Source organism: Pholcus phalangioides, unplaced genomic scaffold, assembly GCF_987345545.1.
Source record: "Pholcus phalangioides strain wild (caught in Gottingen) unplaced genomic scaffold, Ppha-v1.0 ptg000010l_1, whole genome shotgun sequence".
Classification (NCBI taxonomy): domain Eukaryota; kingdom Metazoa; phylum Arthropoda; class Arachnida; order Araneae; family Pholcidae; genus Pholcus; species Pholcus phalangioides.
In genome coordinates this window covers 43,578,966-43,602,523 of record NW_028301603.1, presented here as the reverse complement: position 1 = coordinate 43,602,523, position 23,558 = coordinate 43,578,966, and the positions used below count along the sequence as shown (strand labels likewise).

The 23,558-nt window shown below is 40.1% G+C and overlaps 1 protein-coding gene across 1 annotated transcript in view; it reads right to left on the bottom strand.

Moving 5' to 3' along the window:
- Positions 1–21,789, bottom strand: part of LOC149081548 (dual serine/threonine and tyrosine protein kinase-like) — a 59,860-nt gene extending 38,071 nt beyond the window's left edge. Inside the window, exon 1 of the mRNA XM_089238488.1 lies at positions 21,505–21,789. Within this exon, the coding sequence (XP_089094614.1) occupies positions 21,505–21,649 (145 nt within the window). The 5' untranslated portion in view covers positions 21,650–21,789. The remainder of the gene's footprint in view (positions 1–21,504) is intronic.
- Between the last annotated feature and the right edge of the window lie 1,769 nt (positions 21,790–23,558).

Sequence of the window (23,558 nt, the reverse complement as noted above, 5' to 3'; positions counted from 1 at the left end):
AATCTGGATGCAAGTTACTAAGTGGATTAAGTGTAAACTTCTCCTTGCGCGTGAATCTGAAATCGATGCAATAACCTCAAGTTATTGCCTATTGTTTCTTACGAGGCCATGATATTTTCCTATCTTTCAAGTTCTATTGGACTGATAGATACGGAAGCAAACGACGAACTTACAGCTTGATGATTTATAGAAGCATTAACGGAACAAAAATTTTACTTCAAAATCATTCGGTAACGAAGTTATTTCCGTGAAGACTGTACCGAGGGAATAAAGCTAGATTCGAAGGGAACAAGATGAGAAGGAAAGGTAGATCTTTTCAGAGAGCTTCAGGACCACGACTATGGACAAAGTTGGATAGCTTTAGCTTGACAGGAAGAGAAAGGACAGATAGGCAGAGGTGGATTTAATGGTGGGCGCACCGAGCCCCGACAAACACAAACTTCACGCTTTCTTCTAATTCAAGAGCCCAATATTTTCTTTTGCGCCCGGGTCCTCGACCGACTTTAATCCGCCACTGCAGATAGGTACCTCAGAGTTCAAGACGAGAAGTGAGAATAAAGGTAAACTGCGTAGAAGGCGAATAATAGGGATACAGCTAGAGAGAATATAAAATGGGGAGCATAAATGGAGCTAAGACCTAAGAGTAAAAATGAAGATAGAAAAAACCCGAGAGAGAGAGTGCAAAATAGGGGCCATGCTGTAGTAAGAAAAATTCAAGGGGAGGGACAGGAAAAGAGCTCCAAACAGGAAGCAGCGACAGTCTCAGAGAATTCACAAGGAAAAACAAGGCGAGAGTTTGGCAAAGTGGCCAATAGGGACTGGGCAGATCGTGTAAATCGGGAAACAAAGCTCGGCAGAGAATGCAGAAAGAGGAACAGAGCCGGAGTGTGCAAAACGGAGAACAGCACCTGAGAGCTGGGAGGGGGACAGCAGAGCCCGACAGAGGGTGTAAAACGGGTAACAAGACAAGTATATATTTTTAGGGGGACAGAGCGGGGGGCCATGGTTAGTCTGGAGGTAACAAGACAAGGTTTAAACGTTAAACTGGATACATGTAGATACAGTGCTACAAAAAAGAAACAGAACCCGAGTACAAGAAAGATGTGCAGAGTGAAAAACAGGAACAGAGAGAGGATCCAAATTACAGAATAGGGACGACAGGGGCAGAAAAAAAAATGCAAAACGAGAAACAGGGACCTACAGAATGCAAAACGAGAACTGTTACAGAGTTGGAGATAGTGAAAAATTGTAGAATCGAGGGGCATAGCTAGCAAGAATGCAAAATGCGAAACCGGAATAGAGCCGGAAAGAACGCGGAACAGGGACAGGCCAGAAAGAATGAAAATGGAAGACAGAGCGAAAAGATAAAGCGCAAAATGTGAAGTAGAGGCAATGCTAAAAAAATAAAGTAAAAAGGGAAAATGAACTAGTACACAGAGTGAGAAAATGCAGGACAGATCAGAGGCAGTGCAGGGAATGGAACTAGTGAGAGTGGAAAAACGAGGGACAGAGCTGGAGACACCGCAAAACAGTGTTACAAAACACTTGCACACATTGAAAGTAAACTTCCCCCATCCCTAGTCCTCTTAACAACCCGCCCAGAAGACCGGAAGCGGAAATACGAAATCAAAATGGCGAAGACGCTCTCGATTCCAGTCGAATTTTCAGATCAAACCAAACATTAAAATACTTTAGAAAAAGAAAAATTCCCCACATTCCAACTAGAGTGAAATAATTTAAAATTCAGTCAGTGAAACGGCATCCATCATATTCACGTCCTAACAAAAAAGCAACGTCCAGATTTCATTTAAAAAGGGGGGAAAAGAAATAGAAATTAATTTATGCGCGTAGGGAAAAACAACGTGCCATGTCAATTTTCTATCCCGGAGGTCATGGACTTTTGTTGACTGACAGTTTTTCTAGGTTGAGGACTCACTCACAGAGTTTCTCAATCACTCGGCAGCAGAGAGAGAGGCAAAAAACACATTGTTTCTTTCTTGTAACACTGCTGAAATGCACTCTAAACGAATTAGTGAAAGATTTAGTTTGCTCAATTCTTAAATGAGCTTTTCTCAAGTCCCTCTTTTTTCACGTATGCAAAAAAGTCGAGACTTCGTGGCGACTAATGGTAAGAAAGGCAGTTTTTACCCAATGTTAACCCTTTCTTCACCACAGGGGCGGGTTCAACTCCCCCCCTCTTTCTAACAACAAACGGGTTCAAGGGACAAACATGTTGTACGAGCGCGGCGGTGACAGGGTTAATTTATCTCTCATTCTAATGTACGGCCCTCGTTTTTTTTTCGCTTCAGAAATGATATTGACTAGTAAGATTTAGTGACTGAGCGATTGCAGCGACCACATGCTGAGAGATATTTAAAACACTTCACATTGGTAACAGAGTTGCAAAAAAAGGGTCGATTTTATTTTTTGTTTTTAGGTCAGTGCAGTGTTTTTAAATATATTACAACACGGTTCGAAAAAAGCTTTTGAAGGTCTTGATTTGGACACTGGCCGGTTATTAACATCTTTTCTTCCTTTGGAGAAATTGTCTCTTTTCTTTATTTCGCGTTTGGTGCAATGGCCGATGTTCTTTATTTGGCTTTAAAAAAATAAAATCTTAATGGACACCAGCTACCGAGTGGAATAATGGGGGAAATGGATATTTATGTGGTTCTGGGTTGCAATGAATGATTCGGAAGGAATATTTTAGTCGTTTTGTATAGAGAACCAATTGAACGGATTTTTTTTAGAATACATTTCTTGGATCTTTTAATAGGAACAATTTGCATGCAAATAAGTCTACCGTTACGTCTGTTCGATGTTTCCGATTCCGGAATTGATATTTGACGTTTGTGACCGGCCTCGGATCGTAAATCAAGCGGGAAAAAAGCGATATTTAATTGGCCTGTACCTCTGGCAGATAATAGGTGAGACTAATGGCTTCCATCGATTAATTTCATTGTGAGATTATCGCTTCTGCCTATGGAATTAGACAACTCTGCCTCAATACCTAAAGGTTCATATGGGATCGAACTGCAAAGCTTCCTCCTCAGCAGTGACAGTCAGTGTTATAGACTACGTCAATAGTGACGATCGAAGTTAGCGACCATGTCAAACAGTGATGGTCAAATCGACCATGTCAAACAGTGATGGTCAAATCGACCATGTCAAACAGTGATGGTCAAATCGACCACGTCAAGCAGCGACGGCCCAATGCAACAAATACGTCGATAGTGATGTTCAAAAGTTAGCGGCAACGTAGTCATTGATGGCCAAAGTTAGCGACTACTTCAGCATTGGTGGTCAAAGCTAGGGACACCGTGATCACCACGCGTCAGCTTCTATCAGCCACGTGTTTTGTTCAAGCGAGTGGTCTGCGCTCTATAACAGACCTTTTCCACTGAAGACGAAGCTATATTAACCTCGAAACAGCCGTTTGATGCCTATTTGCGTGTATTTTGAGAAAAAAAAGTCGTTTGGTTTCTTACTTATGACATCAACAGTGACAGTTAATGCAAATAGTTAGGTAAAGTCTAATTCCAACCCAGTGTGTGCTTACCATGACCAAATAGGTGCGATGCCCCAGGAAGTATGACACATATCGGTCTATGCAAAGGCGAAATCATTCAGGCACATAGCATCTCACTATCAGCATTAGACTGACAAAACAAGAGATTGGTAGCAGCAGCTGGATTTTTAGAGACGAGTAGTTGGCAAAATCAACTTTATTATATTCTCAGCTGAGGTTACGATGAGGACTCGAAAACTCATTGAAATTCTAGGTCGAAAAATCCCAAACAAGAGCGACAAAGGTGTCCCAGAGAGAGATCACAGAGATGCTATGACCCTGCCCAGAAATAAGAAACTGGTTATATTATTTTCAAGAAGGTAGAGCTTGCAAATTTTTTTTTCAGTTTCACAAAACTGACAGATAACAAGCACGTGAGATGATGGATATGAAATCGCATACATGCATATGTAAATGCACCAGCAGTTTCCCCTTGTTATCTTCCCACGTTATAAAAACAGAACGCAAGAAATTTGGGAGGATATCGATCAGTTTTTGTAGGATTTCACCGCGATCGAAAGATGAAGATCGATCGCGAGGAGATCCCGCAAACACACACACACACAAAAGCCACCGAGATCAAATCTCCATCAACGTGGTGACAAATTTGCCCCTAACATGAACAATGTGGGCGAGAACAGGTTGAATGGCCTTTCCGGACATAATGCCCTCAACGCAGACAAACGCCACACTGCGAGGCCCTTGGAATCGAAACACGAATGTCTGAAAAATACGCCCAAAATCCTTGTCCAAAACCAAGACTGATCGGCTAATTGTCTAAACGAGAGCCACCACCACTCCTTAAACGAATGCAATCATCGAGTTAAAACGTCAATCTTCGGGACGGACGTATCATTTTTTCGAGAGATCATCAATTTAAAAAGAAGTCGTCGACGAGTATGGTATGGATACGTGATGGAATCCTGCCATCTAGGGGAATAAAGTTCCGCCCTGTATGGCTTTTCAATCAATTTAGACCAGCGTTCAACCTCTTTCAATCAAACCTGCGAAGATAGTAAAAGAACTTCGCGGACCGGCAGAAACGAGAAAAAATGATTTGGCTTGATTGGATGAGCAACAAAAAACAAAATGGACCGGTGGAAGATTAATTAACAAAAAATAATTTCCGGGACAGAAAAAAATACACGAATAGGAAAAATAATTTGCGGACTGGACAGACGTAAATGGGAGGAATAAGTGGAGAAGCGGAAAAAATAATTTGCGAACTGACTAAAGGTAAATAAGATGAACAGAATGCGGACTAGTGAAAGATAAGAGGAATAATTTGCGGACCGGCAAAAAACTGCTTAACCGCACATGCACCTCGTACACATTCTCCTGCGGAATTTCTAACGAAGCGGTATATGAAGGAATGTGTGTGTATCTGAGTATGTGTGTACGTACTTGCGTTAGAGTTGTTCTTGATTCGCGTGATCTTACTCTGGTGCTGTCATCATCTATCTTCCATATTTTGTATTGAAGATGGTAAATGCTTGAACTTTACTTTCATGTTATGTCTCTGCTGGCGAAAAATAACATTAAAAAAATTGCGAACTCCTAAACAAAATAGTATGAATAAACATTCGGACAGGCAAAAAATAGATAGGAAAAACAATTTGCGGACAGGGCCAATAGAATTATGGTGCCCCCGGGCCAAGTGGTTATTCTGAGGCCCTGCTAGGCCAATTCTCAAAAATTTCAACTAGTTCTCATTTTTGTGAGACCTTCTCTGAGGTTCCCCCGCCCCCGGGCCGTGCCTGATTCTGCCCATGCGTTAAGACGGCACTGTTTGCAGACAGGCAAAAAATAATAGGAATAACTTATGAGCCAGCAAAAGATAAAGAGAATAAGGGAAATAATTTGCGGACCAGCAACAGATAAATAGAAAAGAGAATTTGCGGGCTACGATCAAAAACGAATAAGTATGAAAAATAATTTGCGGACCGGTAAAAAGAAAATAAACATGAAAATTTTCAGACCGGCTAACGACAAAAACCAAAATAGAGACAGTACATATTTGAATTTTTTAAATCTGAAAAATTATATAGCAGCAATATAGATTGGGCAAATTGTTTTGCGGATAGGCAGAAAATCCCCACGGACCGGCGCCGGTACGCGGACTAACGACTGAAGAACGCTGATTCACACCATACGCAGTCAATTAGGAAATGCCTATTCATTTTATTCGGTTGTCCAATCGGACGGGGAAAAAGGGATAACCCATCACTATTGGCATGTGATTTTCTGGTCACGCGTATAGATTCGGGGAGTCAAAGTCCACTCAATGCCATTAAGAGCGATGCATCAATGTAATTCGATACCGGAATCAAGAAAAATCGATCAATAAGCCGCAAACAGACCTAGATTATATCGTTCAAAAATCATCGTTAATGAGCAACGATATCTATTGCGAAAAAATTTCTCTACAAGAACCCAAGAAAAACGTTTTTCTTTCTGCCTTGATGAAATTGATGTTGGCATGTCACACACAGTTGTGCCATCTTCTCCCCCTCTCCTATGAAGACATACGTGTTCTGATTCCGTCCGTCGGTAATCTTGAATGACATCGAGTAAGATTGAAGATCAAAGATTCGGTTCCTGACAGGATTCCGAGCAATGGCTTTCTTTTTTTTTTATCTCGTTTGAAGGATGTCTCACGTCTGGGTTCTCGACTAGTCGCAGTTGTGGGTGAAGGTTGAAAAAAAAAAAAGCCGAAGGTAAGGAAACGTGCGGGTGTCAAAGTTCTGAAACTGACAATGGAAGATATGTGAATTCATTGTAGGGAAGAAGAATGGTTGGGAAACGACCTACGAGAATTTTGGTTCCCGGAAAAAGGCCTCACCCCTCGTCTTCCCTAGAGGCCCGTTGGGTCCATTCGATACGGTATCGAATCTTGAGGGTTCTGTAACAGTCACATGCTCTAACCCAACGCATAGTACGAATGTAATCAGGAAATTGCGAATTCGAGAAATGACCGGATAGGTCGTTGGACTATGAACCAACAATCTCGATGTAGAAAACCCTCCATTGAAGATATCTGAAAAACGTCCTTTTACGTCAAGGTAATTTACACTTTTGACTGTCCTGCTTGTGCACAGAGCTGAGGATCCAACATTAGTTATGGCTGTCAAAATCAATTCTGTGGCTACAGGCACTAAGGGCACACTCCAAAAGACAAATATTCACAGAAAAACCAAAAAAAAAAAGACCTGAAGCATTCCTGCCCTCCTAGGCGGCACTGTTGCGAAAAGTGAATGAGAAAAGAATGCAAATAAATATATTTTTTTATTTGGCCAAATATTTGATTCATTGCCGAAACGTACCAGGGTTTTTTTGTTGTGAATTTTGTTCTGTGCAAAGTGTCAAATGTTTAACAACATCCTGTGATTATTACTGATGAGAAATGAGTTTTAAATATTTAATTTTTTTCTCAAAAGGATTGGTGCCGATGTCTGTGTGTGGATGTAGATATTTAATGATGGAAGATCATAGGTGCTTTCTTTTTTTCTTCTGTGAACATCATTGCCAAAACACGTTAGGTGTTTTTAGGTTTGTCAGTAAATATTGATGACAAAGCTAGACACACAGATGCTTTTAGAAATATTAGTGCCAATACTCAACAAGTGTTTTTAGATTCATCTGGGGATATTGATGGCAAAATGCGTCAGGTGTTTTTAGATTCATCTGGGGATATTGATGGCAAAATTCGTCAGGTGTTTTTAGATTCATCTGGGGTATATTGATGGCAAAATGCGTCAGGTGTTTTCAGATTAATTTGTGCAGATTGATGACAAAACGCGACGAGTGTATTTACACTCATCTGTGTGCATTGATGTAGCAAAATGCGTCAGATGTTTCTGGGGATATAATTAGTGCCGATATACGACAGGTGTTTCTAGATTTATCTGTGGGTATTGATGACAAAAAGCGATAGATGTTTTAAGATTCATCTGGGGGATATCGATGGCAAAACACGTTAGATGTTTCTGAATATTAGTGACGATACGCGGCGGGTGTTTTCTTCGATTTCATCTATGGATATTGATGGCTAAAAGCGATCGCTGTTTTTGGATCGATGTCAGAATATGTCTAGTGCTTGCAAATATTAGTTCCGAAAGGCAACAGGTGTTTTTTTTTTCCTTCTGTGAATTCGATCGTCAAGACACTTCAGGTATTTTTAGATATATCTGTGATTACTGATGGTAAAATTAGGTTTTTTAGACGTTTCTGTTAGTGCCGGAAAGTCAAATGTTTTTAGATTTTTCTGTGAATGTTTAAGAGTGCAGTGGTTTTTGTGCTGCTGCTAGATGAACTGTAGTGGGGACGGACCAAGTGTTTTATTCTACAGCGATAGGTTGGAGGTTCGTTGGTTTAGTTTGGAAGCTTATCCCTCTCCCAACCCTATTCTTCAATTAATGACCACCTTTCCTAGACGGAGTGTGATCCTATGTCTGAATATTTACTGCCGAACCTCATTTTCTTTCAGTTTTTGTGAACATCTTGTATTGAGGCGTTTTCAATTTCGTTTTTATCATTAGTGTAAAGGTGAATTAGAATTTTTTCAAGTTGGAATATATTCTGGATAATGAATAAGTGAGTTATTTTTCGTATTGTGCCATAAATTCAGACAAGTATAAACAACGTTAGTCTTATTCAAATGAATCGGTTGTCGGTGCAGAATCGCCACGTCGTTCAGAAAAACAGCGCCGAGAACACCGATATATATCTGCAACTCACGCACTACTATAAGCAAAAAAAATATAGATGTACGCATGTTTATAGTTTGAAGTTGGAGACTTGTTATGACCGGAAACTGACCAGTGGAGAAAGGGGAGGCTGGAAAGGGGGTTATCGGGCAATAAGATGAAAGACGTCTTCGAAGATGATCAGATCTCGAATCAACCGTATCTCGATTTAGCTTCGAATTTTGTTGCGTATTGAACGATATAAAAGCATAACAGTTTTTACACCCGATTATAAACAAGATCGAAAAATAATTTTTGTTTGTCGTTTTCGGAGAGGGAGCCATTTTAGCAAAAAAAAAAAAAAAAACTATCAATGAATGAATTTTCAAAACAAACACTAATAAAAAGTTTGAAACACTAGTGCTTTGGGGGGTTAAAAACATATTGAATCACTGAAATGTGATCATTCAAAGATTAGGGGTTCATTGCAATCGCAGTTGGTCATTCCTCGAAGTACCAAGATGTATGTCCGCAAAATTCAACAGTTAGTGAACTAGCGAATGAGCATTGACCAGCTCGCTAGCTCGTTTTACTGTCACTCGCTTACGTGGTCACTCATTCATTTTGTCACTAACTCAATTGCTCGTTCACTTTATCACCAACTCACTCGATCACTTATTCATTTGGTCGCTGACTAGGTCTCTGGAATAGCCCTTCTAAAGGGGTGTAGGATCCACAAAACACGCACTCGATCCAGGATTAATTAGTGCGAGTGTTCATCGCACGCACGACCATTACATGTCCTGTATTTTACGGGACAGAATTGTTATTTTCCATTGTGGCACTTAGGACTGGCGATCGCCCCCATCAGCTCACCTCTGGATTCGCGCTTGTGATTCGATTAGACACTAGAAATGTCTTCAGCATTGATTACTAGCAAGGAGGAAAAAAAAAACATTGTCACCTGCCGACATTCAAAAAGAAAGTGGCGACGTGTCGCGTTGACTGATAGCAAGGCAGGCCATCAGACACAAGGCCACTGCCATTTCGCATCCCTATATCCCATGGACTTGCAAATATAAGGAAAAGAAATCGGACAAATAAAAAAAAGTCAATTAATTACCCGACTAAACACTATTTATGCAAATTAAGGGGTCAACGAGTGAGAACTCGCTTCCGCGCAGAGAAAAAGATGACTAATTTTTCATGTTTATTATTATTATCACTACTATTACCTTCCGTACGGGACGAGCCACCTTGAATGTGTAGATACAAGATTTACTGCCTGATACACAACAAATGGGGAGCGCCACCATTGAGGAAAAATAAAGAACGTTTTCTCTCTTTCTTTTCCTCGTAGTGACCAAATAATGTATTCAACAACAGCTATTTATACGCTTCCTTCATTTTATTTTCGGAATGATGGATTAGAGCCTTTTGTTTTGGGGAGGAGGGGGGAGAAATCACACGCAGCCAGTAACCCAGAATTCGCCTTGAACAGATACGGAAGCCGTAATAGATTTTTTTTTTATTTTCATGGCCTGGAATCGATGCACACCCGTCGAAACGAGTCATATAAATATTGTTTTCATTAATATCGTAGGAGAGGTCCGAGTTTCCGATTGGTGGAATCACGTGTTCACATACGAAAGGTGATTTTATGGACGCTCTTGACCAGGGGTGTACAATTTCCGGCCCGCCAAGGGGTTCCATCCGCGAACGGTGTTTCGGTAGAAAAGTATGTCATAAAAGGCTGATCACACACATTTCTGACCAAATTTTAATCTGTGCATATTGATAACAAAATGCGTCGGTTGTTTGTAGGGATATGAATGTCAATCCGCGACAGATGTCAGATTTATCTGTGGACATTAGTGAAAAAAAGGTGTTTTTACATTCATTTAGTGTATTCGTGGCAAAATGCAACATTTTTCCTTGATTTATCTGTGTATATTGATGGCAAAATGCGCCAGATGTTTCTAAGGATATTAGTGCCAATACGCAACAGGTGTTTTCAGATTCATCTAGGTTACTGATGGCAAAATGCGCCATTTTTTTCTCGAGTAAACTGAATATATTCATGGGAAAATGCGTCAGATGTTTCTAAGGATGTTAATGCCGATAGGCATTTTTAAATTCATCTAGGATATTAATCGCATAATGCGACATTTCTTTTTCATTCATTTGTGGATATTGATGGCAGAATACGTAAAGTGTTTTACATTCAGCTGATGATTAAACACGCGACAGGTGTTTTTAGATTAATCTGCGTATTATTGATGGCAAAACGAGACGAGTGTTTTTAAACTCATCCGTGTATATTGATGGCAAAAAGCATCAGATGCTTCTATAGGGTGCACCGATACGCGACAGATGTTCTGAGATCTATGTGTGGGTATTGATGACAAAAAGTGACAGGTGGTTTCTAGATTCATCTAGGATATTCATAGCAAAATGGGGTGGGGGGGGGGACGCCATCAGTAACCCAGATTTCGCCTTGAACAGAGATACTACGGATGCCTTAATGGATTTTTATTTTCATCACCTGTAATTCATTCGCACTCGTCGTTAATTATGTCTCCATCCTTCATTTTAAAAATTCGTGTAAGCCTCGTTGAAAATAAGAAAAACTGGACATTTCACGGAAAGTTTGGAACGGTCAAAATTATGGGAACATCCCGTAAAATACTGGTCATGTAGTCACCCTATATATATATATACAATGTCTGGCCCGCGAACGACGAAATTACCGCATATCTCGCCTGTGGACTGAAAAGGTTGCGCACCCGTCCTACAGAATATCTCGCGGTCCAAGGACAGGGATTCTTGACCCTTTCTACTTGACCAACGTGACCATCGATTCGAATTCTTTAACCCCTCGAGTAACCAATTCACATGGAATCGACGACTTCATCACATGAAAAATATTCCATGATACAACATTAAAGATTTTTTCTCGCACCCTTGGTTGAAAAACCACTGCTCATACAACAGGTGTCTTTCAATCAATCCTCTTAATTCGTGAGAACCTACGCCTGTGCCTATCACAAGAACACCCACATGCAGCGCAACTCTGAGATTTACACCCATACTTAAATCAATATGATGTTAATCCTTGAATGAGGTTTAATCAGAGAATCGGATCTCGGGGACAAAACCGGGCACGGACATTGAGCACCTTTGGGTGCTTCTGTGAAGCAGGCATTTTCGGCTTGACGAGGGAAAAAGGTTGAAGTGCTTGCCGTATAATTTCTGAGTCTACTTTCAAATGAACGATCAATTGGCCGCTGTCCAATCAGGGTTAACGAACGATTTCAACTAGAAAAATAAAATGACATCTCACTTATCGCCGGTGACACAAGAAATCGCCGCACGTGCCAAGAGTCAAAGACGCCAACCTCAACCGGATTTCAATGTGGGAAACTTCTAAAGGGTCTGCCTTTCTGTCTGCGATGGCTAAATCTAGACAATCATAAAGCTGTCATTTGAAACACTCTGGGAATCTGTTTTGCTTGTTCTCGGTCATGGAAACAAGCCTATAGTCCAAAGGGGGGCTCCACCTTTTCAAAAGTACGGGGGCACTTCAGGGCTTTGGACCGTGCTGCGAGTCACCTATTTAATCACCATGTAAATATGCCGCTAGCCACGTAAGTGATCTGAAGATGTACAGCTGGCCGCTCAAGTGATCAGGGGTATGGCCCTGATAAGGGCAGGGCTGACAAGGCTCTAGCCCCGGGGCGAATATTACCCTTTTTTTGTTCTTTCACACTATAAATTCAATTATAGGGAGCCCGGCATAGATCAGTGCAAGGGCCCGGCTGCAGAATTTGCGGGGGGGGGGGATCACTCAAGTGATCTGTAAATATGTCGCGTTCTCATAGGTGACTCGCTGCGCAGTCGTAGATCACTTAAGTGCTCTAAAAATGTGCCGCGGCCACTGAAGTGTTTGTGGAATCGTACCACGGGTTCCTTAAGTGATCCATAAATGTGGCTCTACATCATTTTTACAAAATTACCTTTTTGGCCGCGGTCAACATCAGATGGCCCCAAGGGCCACATTTGACCTGCAGGCCTTTGGGTCGAACATGTATTAATTATGGTCAACTAGCATCCGAGTGATCTGGTCATTGAACTTCAAGACCCAGTAGAATTTTCCCACGGGTCATTCTCATTAGCTGAAATAAGTACTAAAAGCCATCCAAAAATCACATCCCATAGAGAAATCCAAAAAACCCCTCGATATCTACATAACAAAGACAATATTGTGTAATATTTCGAAAAAAATGTCAACCAGAACAAAAACATGCGCCTTAATTTCGGTGTGAATTTTTGGTGAAAAAACCGGATTTTTGGGGTAAAACATACACAAAAAAAAAACAACCTCTCGAAGGAATCCTTGACTTGCAAATTAGCTTTCCATATAATAGCTAGTGATCCTTCGATAAATAAAAAGGCCTAAATTACATATGTAGGCCGGCTGGTTAAGCTATCCGGCCATTCGTGTGGAGTCGGTGGTGGTCAGTACAATATATATATCTACACACTAGTCTTTCCTTTATCCACCAGGTCAATCAACCCTGTACTTTACATATAGGGTAGGCCTCGAGTTGTTCAGGTTCTTTTGTCCGAATTAGTTGTGGGTGTCCGAATAGAGGTTTTGGTTTCCAATCTCCTGTTATAATATGAATAAAAAGAAACAATTGAAAACGGGGCTTGATTCGACCTCAAAGACTGACCGGGCCTGTTCTCGAAATACGATACAACGTTGATTTGGTACGGTAAAAACGTGACTTGAACTGGAGAGGGTTCTTCTGCAAGGACTTTTCGAGAAATATTTCATGAGCTAACGGTAAGGTAACACTATTCTTGGAATGTTTAGTTTTTTTTCTTGGTTGGCGAGTGTCTCATTGATTAAAAACAGCTGCTTAGCAGGGTTAGGGTGACCATACGTTCCATATTTTCCGGGACATTCCATTATTTTCGAGTAATTTTTAACCATCGAATTTTTACATGAAAATGTCACGTTTTTAACGACCCCCGACATAATTTTCATCTTTTTATTTCAATAAAAAAAAATTATCTTTTTATCTCACATTTTTGTCGTGTTGAACGTTTCGTTCGCAACAATTTTTAATTCACGGCGATTTGCTTTATAGTGCTTCATTTCCCATTTTGGAGACTCCACATCCCGTATTTTTGTCGAGGAAATATGGTCAGCCTAAGTAGGGTATACCCAGACGCAGATTTAAAATCCTTCCGTCGTGGGACTGCACGAAATTTGCCACCTTGTTCCACATTCTAGTCCAATTCTTTTTCGACCAATCATTACACGAATTTGCCACCGAGCTATAGCAAGGCCGACTCAACACATTGAATTGCCCGTGGTTATAGCCAGCTTATAAGCCGCCTTCAAGTCACTCTTTCACTCACTGACATGCTTGCACATTTTCGTGGTCACTCTTCCGATCACTCACTGACCACCCTCACACTCCGAGTGTGTGCGCCCTCTCTTCGTTCAGAGAGAGCGGCGGGCTATGTTCTGGTTAGGAGGAGGTCCCTCACTCTTTTGGTCTTGCACATGCTCTTGGTCAGCGGTTCTCAACCTTTTTTGACTCGATTTTTGGTGGAAAAAGTTCTATCTATGGCGGGGCCTATTTTTTATTCATTCATCAGTTACTGATTTTTATTTAATATTTATATATATATTTTTTGAAATTTACTGTTTTTGTTTTAATATTTTCCTCGAGTGGCCGCGGAACCCGTGGAGAGTGCACCGGTTGAGAACAGAACCACTGCTCTAGATCATGGTTATAAAATCTTTCGGTCACCCATTGATTGGGTCGCTTGTTCTATAGGTCGCTCACAGGATTGCAAGCTCTCTGGGTTACTTTTCTGGTCATTCATCGATATGGTTCTCCTGCTCTATATGTCACTCTTTTGATCACTCATACGCTTGCAAACTCTATAGGTCATTCACTGACCTGGTCCCTCGCTCAACCACAGAGGCGAATTTATAGTTTTACCGGCTATGAGCTGTACGAAATTTGCCGCCCTTCTTTAATCCTTCTTCTTACTAATCAAAGACTAATTTCTTAAACTTGCCGCGTGCCCCCCCCCCCCCATCGTAAATACGCTTCTGGGCCTACCGTAGGCTTCACAAGCTTTTGATTCCAAAGAGAATAGCGAAGTCCCTTGTTCAAATCAGACTCTCGCGATATTCGATGTGAACAATTTAGGAATAGTATAAATAATTTATCAAAATCAAAATAAAACATCAAAATTTAATGAAACGGTGCATCAACTAATATTTTCAAGGCAGAGCCTCAGAATTTTTTCTTAAATAATTATTTATGATGAAATTATTAGTATTCACGTACTTTATAGACCAAAAACATAATTTTAATATTTCCTACAATTATACAATGCAATTGATAAATGACCTCAACAGATGACGCTGCTAGTTTCTATTAACATTAGTTATGATGAGCGGAAATGATTAAAACTTATATTTTTTGGGCGGGCTTAGGCAATTAGCCGGCCCGTAATGGAAATACTGCCAATTGACAGCCCTATTAAATTTCCTTAGTCAACAGAGCTTTTAGCCTAGAGCCCCAAATACCCGGTTTTTAACTTTCAAGTTAATCTAAAAAAATTATTTTGAAAATATTATTGCCATAAATTTCATTGAAACTCAATTTAGGGAGCTCAAGTTCTCACAGGGAAGTGTCCCTACGAGTATCTAAATGTATGAAGCATGATATTTATATTGTTACAGCGTATCTACAAAAGTGATCGAATTTTGCGGTTTTTGTTTTTTAACATCTCCACTCTCGGCCTGGTGGGTCTAGTAAGCCTTCTACTGTGTCCCGGCCAGATCCCGGAACACGTCTGCTCTTCTCGGCTTGACCCCACGGTCCGGAGGTTGCGCACCCCTGGTTTAGAGATTTCCGCTATGCCGATTAAAGCAAATTATAGTTGACTGACATTTACGTTCCAATGTAACACTCGAGAAAATTAGTTTTTTTTTCTCGGGGGCCCCAGGTTTAAACCAAAGACTTAATTGCACTCTTAATCGATATCATCCGAAACCAATGATTAAATAGATTAGGCCTCGTTTAAACAAGTTCGAGCCCCGTTGAAAATAGGGACTGAAAATGGCGGTCATGAACCTCATGAAAGAAAACTCAAAATGGTTCACGAGCGTGAGTAAAAACAAAACAAAACCCGACAAGGTGTTATGTCTAGTTTGACATTGAAACCGATAGCGTGTGCACGTCCTTGTATCGACAAAACTAATTAAAACTTCTCTCCGGTCGGAACTTAATTAGTTTCTGTGACTCGATAAACAAACTCCTGCCCTTGATAAATAGGGAAGATTTAATTCATTAGGAGCCGAATCTATCGATATAATATTACAAAAACTCGCATTGAAAAAGCCCGACGATCGAAAAATTTTAAAGACAATCAAAATTGCGGAATTTATTGGTGTAACACGGGGGTGATGTTCAAAAAACCTCCCGCCTGTCAAGGGGTTCCATCTGGATAGCGAAAGTTGTTCCGATAGAAATGTATCGATAACTACAGCACGATAAATACCAAGGCTGACCATATTTATTTCATAAAAAATACGGAGTGTTGATTTCGACAGAACTATTATCAAAGGCAAGTAAAGTCATTTAAAGCTGAAAAAAAATGAAAAACGCTAGTAAAATTGACAGTTTCAGTCAAAGAAATTGTCAAAATCAAGTAAGTTGCGGATATTTTTATGGGCATCTTTTTATCAGCCACCTCGTTGGGAATTTTGCCTGTTGTGGCGTTGTATTTGTGTGACAGTCAAACAAAAAAAAAAAGTGCCATAGGCACTTGTCGAAGACAATTAAAGCCTTTGATAATGATTTTGTCTGAAATGAACAACTTTACTTGCCTACGGCAATTTTTTGAAGTTGCCAGTAACGGCCGAAAAAAAAAAAATTGCCACTGGACTTCCAGCCCAGCTTCGCAAGTTAGTCCTAACGTTTATTCATTCTGCGGAAAAAATTGCCAAAGGCACAAGTGAAGTTGCTAGTTGAAGCCAAAAAAAAAAGTTGTCAAAGGCGAGTAACAACGCCAGCTCTACAGCCAAAAAAATTTTTTCAAAGGCATTGAACATTGAAGGACCGGACACAGCCCGCTTCCCATCTCAAGGAGATATCGAAGCGTTCCCGAAAGATGGGTGCATCCGGAATTTTATTTAATATGTATATATATCAATATAAATTTGTATAACAGAATAACAAGTCCAATTACAGGGAATAATTATGATAAACAAAGGCAAGCGAAGTCGCCAATTACAGCCAAAATCGTTCGCCGCTGTGATGGTCGAGTGGTCATAGTGACGGATTCGCATCGCGATTTCCCAGGTTCGAACCCCACCGGCGCCACGGCGGTGGTCGGCTGAGGTTGGTTTCCTGCGGTTCCCAACTTCAAGGCGCGAATGCGAGCCGATCTACCCGTCAAAAAAGTCTCGTCACAGAGAGCAACAGGCCTACAACGGTACCAATATTCAGTCATTACACTTCACTCCTGAAGCATAGATGGCAGCACTGAAAAATCAGAAAACACAATATACGCACTCAGACTGTTAGGTACTTACACTTCCGACACAACTCACTAGGTAGTAAATTGCCCATAGATGGCGATAGACCCGAGTTGCGTTCGCTTTCAAAGAGAAAAAAGCCAAAATCATTATGTTCCACTCTGCCACGATCATTTGACCATTTTTGTCGCACCACTTCTGCATATGAGGTTTAATCAGACCGGGACCTGCAATTTATTGCCGATTCCAAACGGCAGCTTTTTTTACTCACCGAGAGGTTGGCGCGCTAACGCTGCGGTACCAATCTTTTTCTGCGGTCATGTCACCGTTTTTGTTGTACCCGTGTCAGGAATTTTTGACAAGGACGAGCCAGGTAATGAACTCACGACATCTCTAAACATTCTTTGGTACTTTAGGCGAGTACCTCATCAACCTGGGCTACCGCGCCTTCTATGATTTATGAATAAATGGCAGCACCACACTTTACATAAATCCTCACGCACCTCTTCAAACTCTTATTTCCGGAGTGCATCGAACATTTCCGAGGAATGAAAGTATTGTTTTTCTTCCCGTTTATACATGACGGATAGCAGCACCATGGTTGTATAGGACAGTGCTCCTTAACATTTTTTTCACCCATGGCCTTTCTTTTGTCTATATTGTTTTCTGGTGCGCTTCCCCCCCCCCATCAGAGGCCCACCCCCTCTATTTTTTTGAGCGATTTGATGTTGAAGAAAAATTTTATGAGTAAAGTAGACCCATGCAACCCCCCCCCCCCACATGCTGGAGCAGGGCTCTTAGGCTGGAATCTTTAGCAGGCCCCAAACGTTTGCGCCCAAAGCTGCGGTTTTTTCTGCCACGAAGCTAGGCTGGAAGGCGTCTCGGTAACGGGTTAGGTCTGGTGGCAGAGTTGTGGCGTTCGTTCATTTCATTCAGTCAAAATCATTGTCGAAGGCTAGTAAAGTTGGCGAAAAATGGTAGTTACAAGTGAAAAGTAATTCACCAAAAATGTGAAACGAAAATTATGTATTCGACTGTAATTATGATTTCTCACTTATATTATGATAATTATGAGATTCCACGTCATAAAGACAGTCAATTCTTGATTTCAAAAATTCAACTAAGGGTTGACTGAAACGAAATGATAAAACGGGACGTTTTATTAAAAAGTGGGGACAGCAAAAATTACGGGAATGTCCCGCAAACCGAATCGAAAAATTTAAGAAAAAACAGCGAAAGTTTGGAATTTGTTGCAGTAATAAGTCTTTTCTTCTCCGTAATAATCGCGAGGTTTCTGGAATCGTAAGGGCCGCGATTATCAGCGGATATTTGCTGATACGGCCCGAAATTTGCCCGCGCTTTCTCAGCAGAAAAACGCTCCTTTTGATACGAGGAGGGAATAATGATATTTTTTTTCGAATGTATGACGCAAAATTGTAAAAACGGTCAGGCCTGGAATCGAACCAGTGTGAAATGATGCAATGAGTCGCGAAATATTCATCATAGAGTCTACATACTAAAACTAATGCAAATGAATGGATCCTTTGCCTGCCAGGCTCTGGACGCTGTACCAGATTTTCAATCGCGATTTTATGCATTCGAATCAGTTTGTGGCCTTGACTGTAGGTGCTAAGGGGCACTAGCATGTGTGGGTGTGTTTGTTGCCCAGGCCGCTTCAGTCCATTATTTATCTTAAAGGACCGGTCCTTCAACATTTATGGGGGGAAAAGACAAAATATAGGTCTGCGCCAGCGAGGGAAACGGGGGGGGGGTGTTCTAGCTGCGGCCCTGCATTTGGCTCTGACGCTAATTTCGAAAAGAGCCATCTTTTCCATGAAAATCCCAGGATTCAGAAATCTAGACCTACCGTACAGTCGGTGGAAGCTGGTGCGTATCTGGGCCCGTATATAAATGCTTAACCTTTTCACTTAGAGCAGTGCTTCTCAACCGACAGGCCGCGGCCCTGAAATCAGTCAAACCGGGTGGTGTGAGTGATTTACTGTTTAATTTTTCCTCATTAAATTTCATTAGTCATGAGTATATAACCGAGCCTTTCACTCAAAAAAAAGTCATCAAGCGGGCTTCTAAAGGTTGAGAACCTTTTCTGTAGAAGAACCCACTGAGTAATATCCGTCAATGCAAATCAACTCTGGAAGCAGGAATACATGTGTAGGAAAAGTGCTGTGGGTTCCTTAAGTGATCTGGAACTGTGCCGCTTAGTTCATTTTCACAAAATTAGGTTTAAAGGGGTACATCAGATAAATCCGAGGGCCAAATTTCCGCCCCGGGTGATGGGTTGAGCATGTATGGTCTAGAGCAGCGGTTCTCAACCTTTTCTGACTCGCCTTTTCAGTGAATACTTTCTATGGCGGAGGCCTTTTTAGTACTGCATTATTTATATGGCGATACCCTTTAGGCCTCTTTTTTTGTTTGTTTATCAAATTTATTGATTTATTTTATTATTCTCGAGTGGCCGCGGAGCCCCTGGGAAGTGCACACGGAGCCCCAAGCGCTCCGCGAAGCACCGGTTGAGAACCGCTGGTCTGAGGCATAGTTTCCCAACTCTTTGTCCCATCGCCCCTTCTCCAGAAATTGTTTTCTCCCATCGCAATCTAACCTATAAGATCCTATGTTATACCCGTAGCTTCTACCGCCCCCTGGAACTTTCCATCGCTCGCAAGGGGGTGTTAACGCTCACGTTGGGAATCACTGGTCTAGAGGATACCCGTGTTCTTGGAGCCGTTTGAAGTGATATCAGTGCTCCGGGGGACCTGAAAGCCCTATCAAGATTTCGGGAAACTCCGAAAGTAATACGAATGCTCAAGGGATCCCTGGAAGCAATATCAAAGCTTTAAGGAGCTCTAGAAACAATATGTACAGTTAAGTAGTAGTATGTAGCAAGAATAGTCTTTGCCTACGTTTGGGGGGGGGGGGGGTGATCATGTCTGAGAAAACTTCACTCACATATCCACACAATTTCTTTTGGTTCCCCCCCAAAAAAAAATACTGGAGGGGCCACCGTGGTGTTCTTTGCACCCCTCCCCCCGGGAAAAGTTAAAATGATGGGGCCTGCCTAGAACCATCTTAAAAATTTACATGCTCTCTGCTCCTCGAAAATCATAGTACCAGATCTCATCATCAAGGCGGAAGGGGGGGGGGTCCCACAGATCTGGATGGGTCCACGCTAAGATGACCCTTCCAATTTCTAGAAAAGCCCAGCACTATCGGCGGAAAATTCCTGGAATTCTATTTGCTTAACACTTTTCTTGCCTCACGCATAGTATCGCGAAGCTCTACGAGATTTCTCGGCAACACATCACAGGGGACCGCATGTACGCTCAACATGACCTCATGTTTATCCGCACCAGAATCGATAATATTTACTGAATTATCTATTCTACTAACAAACGATAACTGTTATTGAGCTTGGACGATCACCTACGTACTCGTAATCGGACATTTGCGACAAACAAACGAACGCGATTACTAACTAAAAATATTACGCAGAGATACGTTTTTTAAAATTACTTTAGCCCAAGGGGGTGCTCAACATTTAGGAGAGTGCGGGCCACTTCATTGACGTTAAAATGTGTCTCGGGCCACTCAAGTGATCTGTAAATGTGCCGCGGGCCACCAATTTGATTCAGTATTTTCCTACTTTCCACCGATTCCACCAATTTTAAGGGAAAAATGTCACGAAACCGATTTTTTAAATATCCAAAAAGTTTCATGTGAAACCCTATTTTTTCAATTTCAATTACTGAACTTTTAATGAAACACACTTCACCAATTTTTAATAGAAATAATGAAAAAATGATTTTACTCATTTTCATTGAAAGCAAAGTGATTTTACCGATTTCGAATACAAAAATTTTTATATGAAACCAATTTCATCAATTACCTACCAAGAGTTTTATGTAACCGATTTCATCAATTGCATGGAAAAAAAATTCATGAAATCGAGTCTATCATTTTCCAAAAATTTCACTAACCAATTTTAGCAATTTTACGGGAAAATTCTAATAGCATGGAAAAAGATTCATGAAACACATGCATCACCAATTACCGAAAGTTTCATGCAAACCGAGTTCAATTTCGAATACAAAAAAAAAAAATTTCGTGAAACCAATTACCAAAAATGTCGCGATTTTTACCAATATCATACGCGAATTTCGCCCGATTTCAACAAAACCAAAAATTTCATGAAATGAAATTATTCGCGAAAACCGATTTCAATAAATTTAGAATTCGAATTAATGAAAAATTTCTTGGGACGATTTGATCAATTTCAAGAGGAAACATGTGCCAAAAATTTCATGAAATAAAAAGTTCATGAAACTCATTTAGCCAATTTTACTGAAAAAATTTCACAAACCGATTTACTCAAGCCAGTTACTAAAAATTTCATATCAGCGACATAATTAAAGAAATTTCATGAAACCGATTTTATCAATAACCGAAATTTCTCGAAATAGATTTTAACAATAGAAATTTCATGAAACCAATTACCGGAAAAAAAAATTACATTCATGAAATAAATTCATTAAACATTTCATCGATTTCAAAAATATCGGTTCCCTTGAAAGAAAACATTCAAACGGGGGTATCGCAAAGAAAACTTCAACTGAATTATTTAAAATTAACATGAATTTCGTGAAATAATGAGTGAGATTTACCTTTGCTGAAGCATCCCTCTCGCTTGATGCACTCGTGCACGTTTTTAGTCTCTGTAAGAATTTTCCTGAGCTGTTTGCCGCCCTTGCGGAACCTCACAAATTCGCTGGACAAGCTGCTAGCCATCGCCGATTTACCGCTCGGCATGACCACCGACCGCTCTTGACCGACAAAAAAAAAATTGAACCTACCGAAGAATTAATTAAAAAAACTCAAAACAAGAAATTAATGAAAACCAACAGCGCTGAGACGTGACAGGCTCGATAGACGTCTTGTTCACTTTTACCCTTGCCGACGCTAGAGCGGCGTCCCTTATACGCTGGCGATAGCAGCGCCACCTCGAAGACGAAACCGAAACTGGCGGCGCTCGTCCAAACCGGAACATAGCAGACTAGGCTAGATTTTCTATTTATTATAATAATTGGCTTTTGCTCTTCCATATTTATTTATTATTTATATCTACACCGCTTTTTTTTTTTGCATTCGTGTGTACGTTAGTGTGTACACAAAGTAAATTACACGGGGTTTTCTTTTTTTAGTTTAGAGGTTAAATATCCGATTAAGTGTTGATTGGTTGGACATTTTGTGTTGACTGTAATGTTGCATCATGTTTTCACTTGTGAGATAATGCTGTCCTTAAAACAACAAGTTTTTTTTAGACGTTTCAATCCCGATTATGATTATCATGTGATAATACAGAACTGGAAAAAAAAAACAAAATGGTGTGTGAATTCTGAGAATTATCTTGTTAACGAAAAACTTGTTAATGAAATGTAAATACACACAAATTAGATAAAGGATGTGTGCGGTTTTTTTTTTTGTAGGGAAGAACTCGTTTCGTGTTCAGCATCCCGCTCGCGGGCCCAATGCAGTCCGCCAAGGGGCTGACTTCATTAGGACTGCGAAAAAACTATTAGTACTAAGAAGATGACTTTCCTTCATATGAAAATACGGGCGGGATACTGGGATGTGCGCCCGTATTTTCCCATCGCCCAAAGAAATTGTCAAATTTAAGTAAAGTTGTTAGTCATAACCGAAGACATTTTCAAGGGGGGGGAAAGTGAAGTTGCTAATTATAGCCAAAGAAATTGTCCAATACTAGTAAGATTGTCAGTTATAGCCGGAATAAATTGTCAAAGGGAAGTAAAGTAGATAATAATTATAGCCGGAAACATTGTCCAAAAAAAAGTGAGGTAAATGATAATTATAGATAAAAAAATTGTCAAAGGAAGGTAAAGTTGCTGATTATAACCAAAATAATTGTCAAGGGAAAGTAGAGTTACTAATTACAGACATAATAAATTGCTGAAGGGAAATAATGTTGCTAATTATAGCCAAATAAATTGTTAAATTTTAGTAAGTGTTTGCCAATTATATCTAGAAAAATTGTCCAAAAAAAAAGTGAATAGATATAATGATAATTATATCCAACAAAATTGTCAAAGGGAGGTAAAGTTGCTGATTATAACTAAAATAATTGTCAAGGGAAAGTAGAGTTACTAATTACAGACATAATAAATTGCTGAAGGGAAATAATGTTGCTAATTATAGCCAAAAAAATTGTCAAAGGGAGAAAAAGTTGCTGATTATAACCAAAATAATTGTCAAGGGAAAGTAGAGTTACTAATTACAGACATAATAAATTGCTGAAGGGAAATAATGTTGCTAATTATAGCCAAATAAATTGTTAAATTTTAGTAAGTGTTTGCCAATTATATCTAGAAAAATTGTCCAAAAAAAAAGTGAGATAAATGATAATTATATCCAACAAAATTGTCAAAGGGAGGTAAAGTTGCTGATTATAACTAAAATAATTGTCAAGGGAAAGTAGAGTTACTAATTACAGACATAATAAATTGCTGAAGGGAAATAATGTTGCTAATTATAGCCAAAAAAATTGTCAAAGGGAGAAAAAGTTGCTGATTATAACCAAAATAATTGTCAAGGGAAAGTAGAGTTACTAATTACAGACATAATAAATTGCTGAAGGGAAATAATGTTGCTAATTATAGCCAAATAAATTGTTAAATTTTAGTAAGTGTTTGCCAATTATATC